At 50.2% G+C, this 17,092-nt stretch overlaps 1 protein-coding gene across 1 annotated transcript in view; it reads left to right on the plus strand.

Moving 5' to 3' along the window:
* Positions 1-4,095, plus strand: part of LOC140404057 (transcription factor SOX-10-like) — a 26,477-nt gene extending 22,382 nt beyond the window's left edge. Inside the window, 4 exon segments of the mRNA XM_072492412.1 lie at positions 1,259-1,374; positions 1,377-1,514; positions 3,341-3,420; positions 3,422-4,095. Coding sequence (XP_072348513.1) covers positions 1,259-1,374; positions 1,377-1,514; positions 3,341-3,420; positions 3,422-4,054 — 967 coding nt within the window. The 3' untranslated portion in view covers positions 4,055-4,095.
* The last annotated feature ends 12,997 nt before the right edge of the window (positions 4,096-17,092 follow it).

The raw sequence follows: 17,092 nt of genomic DNA on the forward strand, positions 1-17,092 counted from the left end.
AGTCAGTGGACAGATATATCACTGAGAGAGAGGAGACTGAGAGACAGAGACACCAGTCAGTGTACAGATATCTCCCTGAGAGAGAGAGAGGGGACTGAGAGATCCCAGACAGTTTACAGATATCTCCCTGAGAGTGGGGGGACTGAGAGACACCAGTCAGTGTACAGATATCTCCCTGAGAGAGAGAGGGAACTGAGAGACACTAGTCAGTGTACAGATATATCACTGAGGGAGAGGGGACTGAGAGACACCAGTCAGTGTACAGATATCTCCCAGAGAGAGAGAGGGGACTGAGAGACACCAGTCAGTGTACAGATATCTCCCTGAGAGAGAGGGGGCTGAGAGACACCAGTCAGTGTACAGATATCTCCCTGAGAGTGAGGGGACTGAGAGACACCAGTCAGTGTACAGATATCTCCCTGAGAGAGAGCGGACTGAGAGACGCCAGACAGGTTACAGATATCTCCCTGAGGCTAAGTTGTATTAAAAGCTCACATGTGGGAAGCTTAAATATGAATTGATTAATTCTGAGCTGTCTGTTCGGCTGGATAGGAGTTCATCTCGAAGTGCTTTGCAACCAATGAAGAACCTTTTGAACTGTAGTCAGTGTTATATCGGAGGTAGACGAGCATCCAATTTGTTCACAGGAAGATCCCTCAGACAGCACTGAAATAAAGGTCGCATAATCTGCCGTCCCAGGGAAATGCCCAGCCCTGCTCGCCCCTGAAACAATGTGGCCCAGCATGGTGTTGTGTGAAATGTATCTGATGGTCATGCAGTTTTTTCTAATTGTTGTTCATCTAGAATGAGTGCTGTATCGCTGGGTTGTCTCCATCCCGGCTGGTCGACAGGGAGGAGCTGAGGAACATTGGTAGAGTATCGTGGAATCATAGAATGATATCGTGCAGGAGGAAGCCATTTAGTGCATTGTGTCTGTGCTAACTGTTTGAAAGAACTATCCAATTTGTCACAAACCCCTGCCTTCTCCCTATCGCCTTGCAGGTTGTTCAGTATTTATCCAATTTCCTTTTGAAAGTTCCTGTTGAATCTGCTTCCGCCGCCCTTTCAGGCAGCATGTTTCAGATCGCAACTCGCTGAGTGAAAAACAAAAGACGTTTCATTAAAGGGTGCAGGGCTATCGGGGAAAGAGAAGGAAAGCGGGGCAAATCAGCATGATGGGCCAAATGTCATTCTCTGATTGCATAAACTCAAGCTGGGTAAGGGTTTCAAATGTGCTGAATCATTTCCTTCACTGCAGGTTGTTGAACGAGAATGATAAGCGGCCGTTTGTGGAGGAGGCGGAGAGGTTACGCTCACAGCACAAGAAGGACCACCCCGACTACAAGTACCAGCCCCGGCGACGGAAGAACATGAAACCCGCCAAGCTGATGCTGAGGCCCACCCGGACGATGGCCACATCGCCGCTGTGCAGCCCCACTACAAGGCTGTGCCTCAGGACCGTGGGCGCGGAGTGGGGAGTTCCCCACTCTCGGAGGGACATGGCGAGCACACAGGTGACCAATCTCCCCTTTCGACCCTTCCCTGAGTTCTGGACGCACTCCAATGTCCCGCCCCCAATTGATCCAATATTCACCATATAGAACGTTGCCTCATCCAACACTGTCGGCAACACGGGGTATTGGGAGGAGTTAGGTGATATCCTTCTAATGGGGCCTCTGCTCCTCAAACACTAATGCGGGCAGCATGTCATCTTTTCCCGCTACTGATGTGATGCTCCGCTAGGCAGTCCTGTGGCAGGCAAGAGCGAACATCTTGCCAACTGACCAGACTGCCCACCTGCCCGCCTGTCGCCCCTCCAGGAGACTGGTCAATCCTTGTCCGAAGGCCAATCCTCAAACTCACGCCAGCGGCTCGAGTGACGGTGGGATTGAGGGAGTCACTGGAACTGTCCCCTTGCGCTTCGTTGGAATGGCAGGAAGTGGCCCCCATCCCCATGACAGCAACAACTGGATTACCCTGGCACCTTCCACAGGGAAGGTCTCGAGATGCATCCTCGATAAATGAGGCACTTCGCCTCGGGGAGGGTCAGTGGAGTTTTCAGAAACTTGCCAACATTGATTTTGTGATAGAAGAATGATAAGAGCTGATTTGACTGTGGGACATCAGTTGACCTCTCATTAATCTGTTCCTTTCCTTGTAGAATTGAAGGCAACCCAATAGGAGATCATCAAATGTTTCTTAAATTCCCCCTCCAATGTGGTGAATCCCATTGCTAATAATTATGTAACACCTCCTTCACTGCCCTGTTACTGTTTCAGCAAGCAATGTATTTAAATAGTTACCTAAATTTTCAGAAGCTAAACCCCCTCCTTTAACTTTCCCAGTGCAGTACCACTTTCTCTTTGAATCTCCCATATCAATATATTCTAATCTTTGGGATCCCAGACAATCCACATTGCGCCCCTCCTATGGATTCCAATATGAATGTGGCGGCCAGAGAATCTGACCCAGTATATCCAGCTGGGGAGCTAGCCAGGGTGACACACTGACCCCCACCCCCCCCCCCCCCCCCCCGCCCCTGCCCCCACCTCCTTTCCCCTTCACTCTTCCATGGGGTGTGAGTGTGTCTGGCAGGGCCAGCATTTGTTGCCCGTCCCTAATTGCCCTTGAACGTGAGCGGCTTGCTGGTCCATTTCGGAGGGCATTGTAAAGTCAACTGCATTGCTGTGAGGCTCTGGAGTCACCTGTAGGCCACCGGGTAAGGACGGCATTTCCTTCCCCCAAACGGCATTAGTGAACCAGATGGATTTTCACGACAATTGACGACAGTCTCATAGTCACTATTACTGAGACTAGCTTTATAATGCTAGATTTATTTATGGTATTTAAATTCTACCAGGATTTGAAACCCAGGTACCCAGATTATTAGCCTGGACCTCTGGATTATTGATCCAGTGACATTACAACTGTGCACCATATACCCCAGACTTCTACATTCAGTTCAGTTCATGCAGATATCAAACAATTTCTTGTTTGTGCCTCTAGATCGCTGATCCTTCACTCCAATCAAAACTGAATCATGTCTTTCTGACTTTCATTCCTATAGATGCAGAGTTTTGAATTTGTAAAACTATTAATGATTGCTTTATTGTGTGAAGGGCCTTGGAAACAGTAGTTTTCTGTTGAAGGTGCCATATAAATGCACCTTGTTGCTCAACTGGATTTGCCATGTACCTGCCACGTGGGGCACACCCTTCTGTAGTTCCTGCCCCCTCGGCTGCTAATTTGGTACCGTTGGTGAACTTGTGATGTTGTTCCCTCTGTGCTAGCGTCTGAAAGTTCGTTCTTGTCTTTTTCTTCCCCCTCCCCCCACGTACAGGCCAGAACCACGGCCCTCCAACTCCTCCCACCACTCCCAAGACAGAGATACAGTCTGGAAAAGCAGAGGGCAAACGGGAGGGGGCGCCCGCTAGTGGAAGGAGGGAAGCCGCACATCGATTTTGGCAACATGGACATTGGTGACCTCAGCCACGACGTCATGTCCAACATGGAGAGCTTCGATGTCCATGAGTTTGACCAGTACCTGCCCCCTAACGGGGCACCCTGGCCACGGGCAAACCTTAGGAGGTGGGGCATACGTCGGAAGTTACGGGCTGGGGGCACGTTGGTCGGTTCAGGCGGGCATTCTGCCTGGATCTCCAAACAGCATGGGGGGAGCTCGTCATCGGCTGCTTCAGCTGCTGCTCCATCTGAATCCAAAACTCAGATCAAGACAGAACAAGCTCATCCAAGTCATTACACTGACCAGCAGCATTCCTCTGCCCAGATCACCTACACCTCCCTCAGCCTTCCTCACTATGGATCGGCCTTCCCAAGCATCACCAGGTCCCAGTTCGAATATCCTGACCACCAGCCTTCGGGATCCTACTACAGCCCCTCTGGCCAGGCCTCGGGACTCTATACTGCCTTCTCCTACATGGGAGCGTCTCAGCGACCGCTCTACACGTCCATCAGTGACCCTTCCACAGTACCGCAGTCTCGCAGCCCCACCCATTGGGAGCAACCAGTCTACACAACACTCACTCGACCATAGGACCCCCTGCCCAACCCCCTCACCCCCCCCCCCCCCCCCCATCCCCCCCTCATCAAAATGAGGACCAGATGGGACTTGGTTGGTTTTCTTAAGCCAAACAAAAATCACACAAACAATCTACACGTAACGGTACTAAAGATCGACCCTGTTAACGGGCACCTCAAATGTTCCCCATGTGTCTGGGTCAAGCTTGAAGTTTCCCGCCTGCAGATTGAGACAATGAGGGTCAAAGCACAGCCCCACGGCAGACTGATCCATACAGTCGAGTGAAAATATTGGCGCTAGACAAGAAACCCAGGCTGATCCCGTTGCCTCCCGCTTGCGTACGGAGCGTGGACGTGTCCCCGTTATCCAGAGACGCTAAACAATAAACCAAGTTTCTGGAAAGAAAAACTCGGTAAATTTCTCGTATGTACCGCACGTTTCCCGACCCCCCCCCCCACCCCCCTCCTCCATCTCCGTCTCCCACCCCAGGGCGAAGTGACTGGTGATATCAGCATTGAAGACTTCAACCGACCCGTCAAATCGTCACGTCCGCATTGGCCTTCGACTGAGATGAGAGGCATTTGAAAGAAGAACTCTGAAGATATTGTTATTACAATAGGCAGGACTCCAGCCATTGAATAGCCGACGTCCTGTAATTTTGTCAAATTGTTAAATCTGCTTCGCTTCAGTTGCGAGTAACATTTCTTTTATTTTTGTTTTAATCCGCTTAACTCTCAGAAGCTGTGGTTTGGTTTAACCAGGGCTATCTTACTAGAGCGTTGCTAATATTCTATGTGCGAGCAGATATTTGTACAAAGAAGGGGGGGGTGGGGGAGGAGTGTGTTGGGTTGGGGGGGGGGGGGCAGGAGAGAAATAAGTAAAGAGAGAATTACATTTCTGTAGCGCCTTTAGTGGATTCGGGACATCCCAAAGGGCTTTGCAAGCCTTTGGGAGTGTCATCACTGCTCTGATGTAGGAAAGATGGGAACCAATTTGCACACAGCAAGATCCCACACACAGCATTGTGACAATGACCTGATTATCTTTCCTTTTTCGTGCTGTTGAATGAAGAATAAATATTGGCCCCCGGCACATCTTTTACACCCAGCGGGCAGGCGGGCAGAAAAAGTGGGTGTTTTATTTATTAGTGAAGCGGGTATTGAAGACGGGACAGTGGGGAAGAGAGGCTGTTTGACTGACGGTGGAACCGTCCTATTTGCTTTTCAACTGGGAAGGCGGTGAACCGCGAGGATGGACGTGTCAGCTGACCATTGGCGGGAGCACCCGGAGGGTCATGTGATGCAGTCTCTAGGAATATTTCCAACCACTCTCGGCCAACTCTGGTTGTCCGCAGGTTAAGCCCGAGTCTCCAGGTCTGGGTGTGAGGCTTGGGCTGAAGGAAGGGTGGTTGTAAGAATGGCCGCAGACCTCTGCTCCTCTCAAAGCAGGAGGACACAGGAAAGTGAGTGGGAGCCCCAAAGATCATCAAAGTACTTAACTTATTCAACGGTCTTTTACATATGTCAATGCTGACATGGTGGTTATGTTAGTGGATCTGTAAGCCAGACTTTCAGCATGCAGTTCCACCATTACCATGGCTGAGACCGGCGATGGTGATCGTGAGGCTATTGGATTGTCGTAAAACACATCTGATTCGCGAATGACCTTTTCGGGAAGGAAATCTGCCGTCCTTAGCTGGTCTGGCCTGCGATTGGGGTGGGCCGCACGGTAGCACAGTGGTTAGCACTGTCGCGTCACACAGCCAGGGTCCCGGGTTCGATTCCCGGCTTGGGTCACTGTCTGTGCGGAGTCTGCACGTTCTCCCCGTGTCTGCGTGGGTTTCCTCCGGGTGCTCCGGTTTCCTCCCACAAGTCCCGAAAGACATGCCTGTTAGGTGAATTGGACATTCTGAATTCTCCCTCTGTGTACCCGGACAGGCGCCGGAGTGTGGCGACTAGGGGCTTTTCACAGTAACGTCATTGCAGTGTTAATGTGAGTCTACTTGTGACACTAATAAAGATTATTATTATTATTACATGGTTGCCCAGTAACTACCCTTCGAAATTTATTTTTTAAATGGATTCTTTCACAGGATGAGGGCGTCGCTAGATAGACCAGCATTTATTGCCCATCCCTAATTGCCCCATGGGAAGGTGGTGGTGAGCTGCCTTCTTGAACCGCTGCAGTTCATGTGGTGTAGGTACACCTACAGTGCTGTTAGGGAGGGAGTTCCAGGATGTTGCCCCAGCGACAGCGAAGGAACGGCCGATATATTTCCAAGTCAGGGTGATGAGTGACTTGGAGGGGAACCTCCAGGCGGTGGGGTTCCCTCTGTCAGCTCAATTGCCCTTGAATTGAGTAGCTTGCTGGGCCGTTTCAGAGGGGCAATTAAGAGTCCACCACATTGGTTCTGGAGTCACATGTAGGCCAGACCAGGTAAGGACGGCAGATTTCCTTCCATAGAGATCCATGGAATCCCTAGAATGCAGAAGTAGGCAATTCGGCCCATCGAGTCTGCACCAACCTCTGAAAGATCACCCTACCTAGCCCCACTCCCCACAACACCACCTAACCTGCACATCTTTGGACTAAAGGACAGTAACATTCTTTCGGAGAATGAGTGAACCAGATGTATGTTTGCAACAATCGATGGTTGTTTCAATTTTACTGAGACTGGTTTTCAATTCCAGGTTTTATTAATTGAATTTTTTTTTTTAGAAATGATTTGTTTTTTCAAACATTTTATTTACAACTTAAGAGTACCCAATGATGTTTCTCCAATTAAGGGGCAATTGAGCATCTTTGGGTCTTGGGGGGTGAAACGCACGCAGATATGGGGAGAATGTGCAAACTCCACACGGACAGTGACCCAGGGCCGGGATCGAACCCGGGTCCTCAGCGCCGTGAGGCAGCAGTGTTAACCACTGCACCACCATGACACCCCATTAATAATTGAATTAGGGGTGGCACGTGGTGCAGTGGTTAGCACTGGGACTGCGGAGCTGAGGACCCGGGTTCGAATCCCGGCTCTGGGTCACAGTCCGTGTGGAGTTTGCACATTCTCCCCGTGTCTGCGTGGGTTTCACCCCCACAACCCAAAGATGTGCAGGCTAGGTGGATTGGACACGCTAAATTGCCCCTTAATTGGAAAAAAAAATAATTGGGTACTTTAAATTTATATTCCAAAAAATTTTTTTTTTTAATGAATAAATAATTGAATTTAAATTTCACCAACTGCACTGGTGGGATTTGAACCCCATTGGTCTGGGTCACTGTTTACTAACCCCGTGACAAAGCTGAACCAATGAAATGAAGGCAGATGAATTGGTCTACCCCACCCCCCCCCCCCCCCCCTCCCTCCACCCCTCCTCCAGCCCCCTCCTCCTGCCGCACTACCCTCGGGGAAAATCTGCACCTATTTGTTTCAGAGTCAACTTATGGGGTTGCTGGAAAAGGGCAAATCCTGTCCTCCTTCTCTGGGGTGGGGGGGGGGGGGGGGGGGGGGGGGGGGGGCGGAAGAGATCCTTTCAACCATTGTGAGGAGAGCGTGAGGGTGACGCTGAATATCTGATTATTGCTCAGGACCTCCCTGAAGGGGTTGCGGTCAAATTAGCGTTGCTATGGGAACATGGTAGAATTGTTGCCGTTTTGTTGGAAAGGCATATTTATTTTGTAGTGTTCAGGTAGTGTTATTGATATTTTATTTAATAATCCTTTCCTTAAATGGCTCGACCCTCCTCGCCCAACACCCCCACCGCAGGCCGCCATTTTGAACCCGGCGGGGAGACGAGAGCGTTGTGTTTTGGGTGGGTATTTTCTGACTCCAGCGATCCTCCACAGACTGGGAGTTACCACCAGTCAGGACGCACAGCACTCAACTGGGCCAGGGTTGAGGCCGGTCACCATCTCCAGCCTGTATTGAGTTGGCTGTTCTTCACAGCCCAAGTGTTCAGAGAACTTGCTTATTGAGGACGATGCAACCCAGGAGGAGGCCACTTGCTCCATCGTTTGGTGCCAGCTTGTTTGTACGAACTATCCAGTTGATCCCACTTTTTACCCCCATCGACTTGCAAACGTGTCCTTTTCGTATCTTTATGCAATTTCTTTTTGAAAGATATTAATAAAGCTGCTGCCACCGTCCATTTCCAATCACAGCTGTGTGAAAATGTTTCCATTCTTCTTCCAATATCCTCACTCGTTCCTCTCGTTGCTGACCTTCCTGTAGTGTAGGTACACGCACAGTGCTGTTGGGGAGGGAGTTCCAGGATGTTGACCCAGCGACAGTGAAGGAACGGTCAGTTATATTTCCAAATCAGGGTGGTGTGTGTGGATTTGGGGGGAAACCTCCCAAGTGGTGTGGTTCCCGGGACTCCGCTGCTCATTGTCCTTCTAGGTGGTGTAGGGCACGGGTTTGGAATTTCCGGTCGAAGGAACCGTGGTGAGTTCCTGCAGTGCATCTTGTAGATGGTACACACGGCTGCTACTGTGCGTTGGTGGTGGAGGGAGTGAATGTTTGTGGATGGGGAGCCAATCAAGCGGGGCTGCTTTGTCCTGGATGCTGTCGAGCTTCTCGAGTGTTGTTGGGGCTGCACTCACCCAGGCAAGTGGGGAGTATTCCATCACACTCCAGACTTGTAGATGGTGGGCAGGATTTGGGAAGTCAGGAGGTGAGTTACTCACCTCAGGATTCCCAGCCTCTGACCTGCACTTGTAGCCACAGTATACGGTCGGTCCAATCCAGTTTCTGGTCAAAAGTAATCCTCTGGATGGTTCCTGCAGTTGAACAGCCCCCTGACACTCACTGCCTGAGCTGATACCCACTTAGATGAGCCCAGACCGAGAGTTAGCCCGTTGGTGGAGAAAGGGGAGTGTGGGTCAAATATCCGAATCGGTGCCTATTTATTTGTTAAGAGGGATCTTGATGTAGGTAAATTGAGGTCTCTCAGCTGAACCTTTATTCAAACAAACACGTCTTGCAAACTGATTTAAGCGAACCCTTTTTCTTATTCTTCATTTTCAGAGCCGGACTTGATTTTGAACAACCCTATCCGGTGGCTATGACATCGTAAATGTTCTGTCCCCTGTATGTTCCTTTGTGTGTGTGTTTCCTCCTCCGTGTCGAACTGGGTCCCGATGGAGCGGGGTGGGGGGGAATCTGTGAGCGATCCTGTGGAGGGTGGGGGCGGGTGGAGGGAGGGAAGGAGGTTCAGGATGTTCTGTCCATTTCTAGCACATTATTTATTATTTTGGGGTCACACATGGTGTCTGTCAGATGGGTGGTAGAAAATGTTCACGTCTTGTTGTTGAGAGTTTATTTGTTAGGGGTCTGGATGGCGTGGGGTTGGTGGATATGGCTTAATATTTTTGGTAGGCCGATGGTTCGAAAATCACCCCCCCTTGCAGCCACCGCACTCCCTCAATCCATGAGCAAATTGGGAAATATTATTCTTCCTCACGGATTTCTGACCTTGAGCCCATAATCCTGGATTAACTGGAAAATGGACGGTGCCCTCGTGTTCCTCCGAAGTTTTGCAATCAGAGGGCTGGAGGAGAGCCCCGACACTCCCGATTAGCGGATTTTGGCTTACTTGCCTGAGGCAGCTGGTGAGGGAGGGGCAAGTGCTCCCTGTGGGGTGCTGTAGGGACACGCTGCGCAGTATAACTCCCGTCCAGCCCGATCTGACTCTCCCATTCCCACTCTCAGTAATGATGTGAACTGGAGTATTTATGTATCGTGTTGTGGAGACCTGAAGTTGTATTATAGTATATTTACACCTTGTGAGTTTCTTAGCTTTCCATTTTGTTACAACTAGTTTATTACAATGTAACTGTGCTTTTGACAAAATAAATGTGTAAAAGTGGCATGTCAGCTTCCGTGCTTATATAAACCTTCTCACAGGTTGTCCTTGGCATCTTGGCGTGTATGCGTGTCTGTGTGTTGGCGTGTCGGTGTGTCAGCGTGTATGTGCGAACTGCTGGTAGCTCCTTCTACCAGGGGAGCCGCTGTCAGGACGTGTCGCCCTCATCTGTCTCGCTCCATCCTCGTGCACCCACTTTAGCTCTCGTCTGCAATCGCCCTGTGACGCCCACCAACCAATTACACCTGGACCAATTCCTCTTTACATCGCCCAGACTCAACGCACAGCGTAACCGAAGACCCCTCCCACTGGGTTATTCGCTCTTCCATCGGGCAGGAGATACAAAAGTCTGAGAACACGCACTAACAGATTCAAAAACATCCTCTTCTCCGCTGTTACCAGACTCCCGAATGTCACTCTTATGGACTGAACTGATCTCTTCACACACCTTCTCTACAGAGTAGTACTACACTCCATATCCTTCACCCGATGTCTGTGTCTATGTATTTACATTGTGTATTTATGTATGTCCTATGTTTTTTCATGTATGGAACGATCTGTCTGGACTGTACGCAGAACAATACTTTTCACTGTGCCTCGGTACACGTGACAATAAATCAAATGCAATCCAATCCAATCCCTCCACCTTCCCCTCTAGCCGAGATCTCGTCGCTTTGCGGCTCTGATCAAATGGCTGAAATACTGAGATTTTCTCTTGCTCTTGTAATATTTTCGTTTGTCTTCTGAACAGAATCTGGAATTTTTAGCATACGTCTTAGAATCCATGTGTAAGCGTGTGTGTTCTTTAATGTAAATAATTGTGTGTGTGTGTGTGTGCGCACGTTGTCTATACTGAGTGTGGAAAAGCATTTCTTGCCACCAACGTACCATAAATCCATTCCTGGAAACATAGAAGATACATAACATAGTCGTGCAATTGGTCCCATTTCCTCCCCGCTTTTCCCCCATTGCCCTGTGCCATTTACAATCTTCAAATATTTATTTGATTCTCTTTTGAAAGTTCCTGTTGAATCTGCTTCCACTGCCCTTTCAGGCAGAGCCTTCAGAAGACAACAACTCGCTGGGTTTAAAATAAAAAAGTTTCCTCAATCTCTTTCCCCCCCCCCCACCTCCACCACCACCACCACTTTCTGTTTCTTTTACCAACGACCTTCAAATCTGTGTCCCTCTGGATTACTGACCCTCCTCCCACACAACTGGACCCAGCTTCTCCTTATTCACTCTATCGGAACCATTCAGGATTTTGAGCACCTCTGTTGAATCTCCTTATCCTCCTCTGCTCAAGGGAGAATAATCCCAGTCTCTCCTCAGCCCCTCATCCCAGGAACTGTTCTGGGTAAATCTCCTCCGCCCCCACTCCAAGTTCTCGATGTCCTTGATGCGGGGCTCAGGATTGGTCCCAATACTCCAGCTGGTGACTCACCAGGGTTCGATTCCCGGCTTGGGTCACTGTCTGTGCGGAGTCTGCACATTCTGCCCGTGTCAGCGTGGGTTTCCTCCGGGTGCTCCGGTTTCCTCCCTCAAGTCTCGAAAGACATGCTTGTTGTGTGAATTGGACATTCTGAACTCCCTCAATGTACCCGAACAGGCGCCGGAGTGTGGCGACTAGGGGATTTTCACAGTAACGTCATTGCAGTGTTAATGTAAGCCTACTTGCAACAATAATAAAGATTATTATTAATACAAGCTCTTTGTCCTGGACCTCAATGTACTCCTCAATCACCTCCTCGCCATCGTAAAGCCCGTGTCCAATCAAAGGCAGCAACATCACAACACTGTGCTTAAGTTAAATCGCTGTTGTCTAAAATTACTGTTCCTTTTTGTCAATGAGTTTGAAATTAGTGTTATGTCCGAAGAAAAGCAAAGTTTTAAATCATTTTCAGCGCCAAAGCCACTTTGAAACCAATTGTTAAATGCTGAATCCCAAACAGCGAGATTGCAGGAGTTGGTCAAGTCTGGAACTTTTACGGCTGTTGAACGTACTCCGACCAACGTAGCTCCCATGGTCTCCACATGGAGGAGAGCAGGGGAGGACTCCCTGGTAATCTTCACGTCGCTGTTTGTGGGATCTTGCTGTGCACAGGTGTGACCGCAGCATTTCCCACATCACAACAGTGACTTCATTGGCGATAAAGCGCTCTGGGACACGCTGAGGATAGGGAAGGCACTGTAGGCATATCGGTCATTCTGACCTTGAACAGGCCCTGTGGTATTGGGCTCGAGCAGGGGTCATAGGGTCATGGCATTTCACCTCGAGTCAAGCAGAAATTGCTGAAATTCGAATTCTGTTCCCCACCCGCACCCCCTCCCAAGATCTCCCCACCTCAGACGGGCACGGCCTGTGAAACATGACTAATTACCACCTCGGTGCCCTCCCCTCCCCCAGAATCTCTGCCTGCTTTCCTACCAAATGTGAGGCCAAGTTCATAAAGTTACTCCCACCTATTGACTGGTGGAATTGCCTCGAATCCCGGCCTTTCCTTCGACCTCTACCCCCCCCCCCCCCCCCCCCGCGACATCTTCAGTATCTTGCACCTTAAACCTCTCGATTGGCTAGGTTAACATGAACCGGTGGCACTGGTTAGCACTGCTGCCTCAGAGCACCATGGACCCGGGTTCGATTCCGACCTCGGGTGACTGTGCGGAGTCTGCACGTTCTCCCCGTGTCTGCGTGGGTTTCCTCCGGGTGCTCCGGTTTCCTCCCACAAGTCTCGAAAGACGTGCTTGTTGTGTGAATTGGACATTCTGAATTCTCCCTCCGTGTACCCGAACAGGCGGCGGAGTGTGGCGACTAGGGGATTTTCACAGTAACTTCATTGCAGTGTTAATGTAAGCCTACTTGTGACACTAATAAAGATTACAGTCCAAAATGGGCAGGCTAAATGGACCATGCTAAATTGCCCCTTCGTGTCCAAAGGTGGGCAGGTTGGGTGGGGTTATGTGGGTAGGGTGGGAGAGTGGGCTGAGTTGGGTGCTTTCCAGACTCGATGGGCTGAACGGACTCCCTTCCTCACTGGTTCCTGGACACCTGAGGTGGACAAGGTGGACAGGAAGAGGGGCGGGGGGGAGGGGAGGTGGAAGGATGGGGGGGTGGGGCCAAGAAATTCAAAACTCCTCCCAAATGGCGTGCTGAAAGCCAGGAGCTCCCGAGCCGGGCCGTGAGTGTGGTGAGCTCGTGTGATTCCTCAACCTTCCCCTGAGCTGAGATCACAGTGAGGCTCTGTTCTGTAAAATAAATACCTCTGAGGGAACGTTCCAACAGGAATTCAGACCAGCACCTTGGACACTCTTTTATAAACTGGCTGAACTTCACCCTTGTGGTTTTATAGCATCACCCAAATAGAATTAAAGCCCTGTTACTCCCTTCGATGGTATCTGCTATTTTAATCAAAATGTGCCGATTATTTTCCATACACAGAGAGTCAGACAGCAGTGCAGCCTGGGGAGTGGGCTCCTATGGGTCGAGGGGGCGAGGGTTCGAGACTGGATGAGCTCGGCATCGGGCAAAAAACTTCCTTGGAAAAATATATTTTCTGGCAGAAAGCCAGAGAATTAACAGGGTGTAAATAGTCAGTGGAATTCTCTGCACTCGGATTTACAGTTAAGCCACACACACGCGTCCCTGTTTATTTTCAATTTAACTCAAAGGTACATTCTTCCTGCCCTCACTGCGTTTATTCCACATATTTTAAGTGCCCCCCCCCCCCCCCATCCTCCCACTCCCCGCCAGTCCGCAATGAGACCTGTCTCTGTGTGTGAGCCTCGAGGGGAGTTCGCCCCCACCTCTCCCCCCCGCAGCCCCCACCCCCCCAAACCCCCTCCCCCCAGTGCCCTGAGATGCAATGTTTATCCTTCCGCCAATACCGCTAAAATTCAAGCCACACGATCTGGATCATTTTCACGTTGCTGCTTGTGGAATCTTGCTGTGCGCAAATTGTCCGCCACCTTTTCCCCGCAGCCCAACGTTTCGACAAGTTGCTTCGTTGAGCAGCACGGGGCGTTCTGAGGTTCAGCGAAAGATGTGACATCAACGAGGGGCGTTGATTAAAAGTTTTCATCTTCTTCCACCAGTCCTGACACCTTCAGTTGGCTGGGCCCCAGTGGGCCGCACGGTAGCACAAGTGGCTAGCACTGTGGTTTCACAGCACCAGGGTCCCAGGTTCGATTCCCTGCTGGGTCACTGTGTGGAGTCCGCACGTTCTCCCCGTGTGTGCGTGGGTTTCCTCCGGGTGCTCCGGTTTCCTCTCACACTCCAAAAATGTGCAGGTTAGGTGGATTGGTCGTGCTAAAAAAGATTAGATGGGGTTATTGGGTTACGGGGATAGGGTGGAAGTGAAGGCTTAAGTGGGTCGGTGCAGACTCGATGGGCCGAATGGCCTCCTTCTGCACTGTATGTTCTATGTCATTGAGTGTCACAGCACAAAAGCAGGCCCTTTATCCCCTAGTCTCTGTGCTGGCCAACAAGCACCTACCTATTCCACCCACCTCTTTGTGAAGGTGCCGGCGTTGGACTGGGGTGGGCACAGGAAGAAGTCTTGCAACACCAGGTTAAAGTCCAACATGTTTGTTTGGAATCACTAGCTTTCGGAGCACAACTCCTTCATGTGATCTCTTCATTCACCCGATGAAGGAGGTACGCTCCGAAAGCTAGTGATTCCAAATAAACCTGTCGGACATTAACCTGGTGTTGCAAGACCTCTTCCTTTACCCAGTTCTTTAACAGAGACTGCTATCTGACCTCATGCCTGCCTCCACATGGCGGTGTCTGGGTGGTTTGGTGATGCTGCGCTGAAATACCTTGGGAGGTTTCTCCGTCAAGGTGTTACATCAATGTGAGTTGTTGTTTTAATCGCGTTCAATCAATGCGGTGGCTGCAAATACCTCTTCCCAGCCGGACAGAACCACCTTAAATTGAGGCAGCATTAAAATATAGACTGCAGTAAATGGAAAATGGAATGTTTCAGCCTAAGCTCAGCTTTGTTAAATGGTGGTGTCTCCAGGGCCTGCCATTCTAAGCTGCGTCTCTACGGCGAATCATTCGAAACCCCTGTTGATGGCTCTGGTCACATGAGAGAGACGCAGCGAAGAAATCATTTCAAATCATCTCATTGGTCAGAAGCTGAAGCCTATTGTCAAAGCCACCCCAACAACATCTTCACTGCAGCTTTCTGTAGACAATCCTTGTCCCAGGTCAGTCAAGGTGCCAGCCACGGCTCAGGGGCTGGATTCAAGTCCCGGGGCCCAATTCTTACACAAAATCAATCAGCTTTCACTGGGAAACTGGGCCGTATGACTGACTGGGTTGTGGGAACAAAACCCATTCCTGGGAATTGAGTAAAGTGTTCTGGGCGAGGCGTTTTCAGAACCCCAACATGTATCATGGAATTCAACCAACCTCCCCCTTTAATGGATTTGTTGCTTTTCCGAGCACACGGCTTGCTCCCTAGGTGTGGGATTACAATTATGGACACGTGGGTTTTTAAACACAAAACACTGTTTATTCCATGAACTCAACTTAACATCTGAAATAAACATTGGACCTCTTAACACCCCTTACTTCAAAGATAACTCAGAAAATATTGCAACAGTAAATATTTCCTTAAAATGTTCCTTCAAACTTCCAAATGACTTAACACCTTTAAACAGAATCACATCAGGTTAAAGGCTTTACAATTATGAGTTTAAATCACCCAAAGGATCCAGAGATAGTCTTTCATGGCAGAGATCCAGCTCACTGCAAACGCAGACACTCCCCAAGCTCTTTTCAAACTGCAAAACTAAACTGCAAAATGGCTGACCTGACCTCACCTCCACCCACTCTCTGACATCACTGTTTTCTTAAAAGTACATTGCTTAAACATCCATGTCTTAAAGGTACTCTCACATGACAAAAGGTTTAGGCCGACACAACTGAGTGAGGTTCTGAGGGAGTGCCACACTGTCAGAGGGTCAGTACTGAGGGGTGCTGCACTGTCAGAGGGTCAGTACTGAGAGAGAGCTGCACTGTCAGAGGGTCAGTTTTGAGGGAGTGCTGCACTGACAGAGGGTCAGTTCTGAGAGAGTGCTGCACTGTCAGAGGGTCAGTACTGAGGAAGCGCTGCACTGTCAGAGGATCAATTTAGAGGGAGTGCTGCACTATCAGAGGGTCAGTACTGAGGGAATGCTGCACTGTCAGAGGGTCAGTACTGAGGGAGTGCTGCACTGAGAGGGTCAGTTCTGATAGAGTGCTGCACTGTCAGACGGTCAGTACTGAGGGTGTGCTGCACTGACAGGGGGTCAGTATTAAGGGAGTGCCGCACTGTCAGAGGATCAGTTTTGAGGGAGTGCTGCACTGTCAGACGGTCAGTACTGAGGGAATGCTGCACTGTCAAAGGGTCAGTACTGAAGGAGTGCTGCACTATCAGAGGGTCAGTACTGAGGGAGTGCAGCACTGTCAGAGGATCAGTTTTGAGGGAGTGCTGCACTGTCAGAGGGTCAGTACTGAGGGAATGCTGCACTGACAGAGGGTCAGTTCTGAGAGTGTGCTGCAGTGTCAGAGGGTCAGTACTGAGGGAGTGCTGCACTGTCAAAGGGTTAGTACTGAGGGAGTGCCGCACTGTCAGAGGGTCAGTACTGGGAGAGTGCAGCACTGTCAGAGGGTCAGTACTGAGGGAGTGCTGCACTGTCAGAGGGTCAGTACTGAGGGAGTGCAGCACTGTCAGAGGGTCAGTATTGAGGGAGCGCCGCACTGTCAGAGGGTCGGTACTGAGGGAGTGCTGCGCTGTCACAGTGTCAGTACTGAGGGAGTGCTGCACTGTCAGAGGGTCAGTACTGAGGGAGTGCTGCACTGTCAAAGGTTTAGTACTGAGGGAGTGCCGCACGGTCAGAGGGTCAGTACTGAGGGAGTGCTGCACTGTCAGAGGGTCAGTACTGAGGGAGTGCTGCACTGTCAGAGGGTCAGTACTGAGGGAGTGCCGCACTGTCAGAGGGTCAGTACTGAGGAAGCGCTGCACTGTTAGAATGTCAGTACTGAGGGAGTACTGCACTGTCACAGGGTCAGTACTGAGGGAATGCTGCACTGTCAGAGGGTCAGTACTGAGGGAGTGCTGCACTGACAGAGGGTCAGTTCTGAGAGAGTGCTGCACTGTCAGACGGTCAGTACTGAGGGTGTGCTGCACTGACAGAGGGTCAGTAT

Source organism: Scyliorhinus torazame, chromosome 29, assembly GCF_047496885.1.
Source record: "Scyliorhinus torazame isolate Kashiwa2021f chromosome 29, sScyTor2.1, whole genome shotgun sequence".
Classification (NCBI taxonomy): domain Eukaryota; kingdom Metazoa; phylum Chordata; class Chondrichthyes; order Carcharhiniformes; family Scyliorhinidae; genus Scyliorhinus; species Scyliorhinus torazame.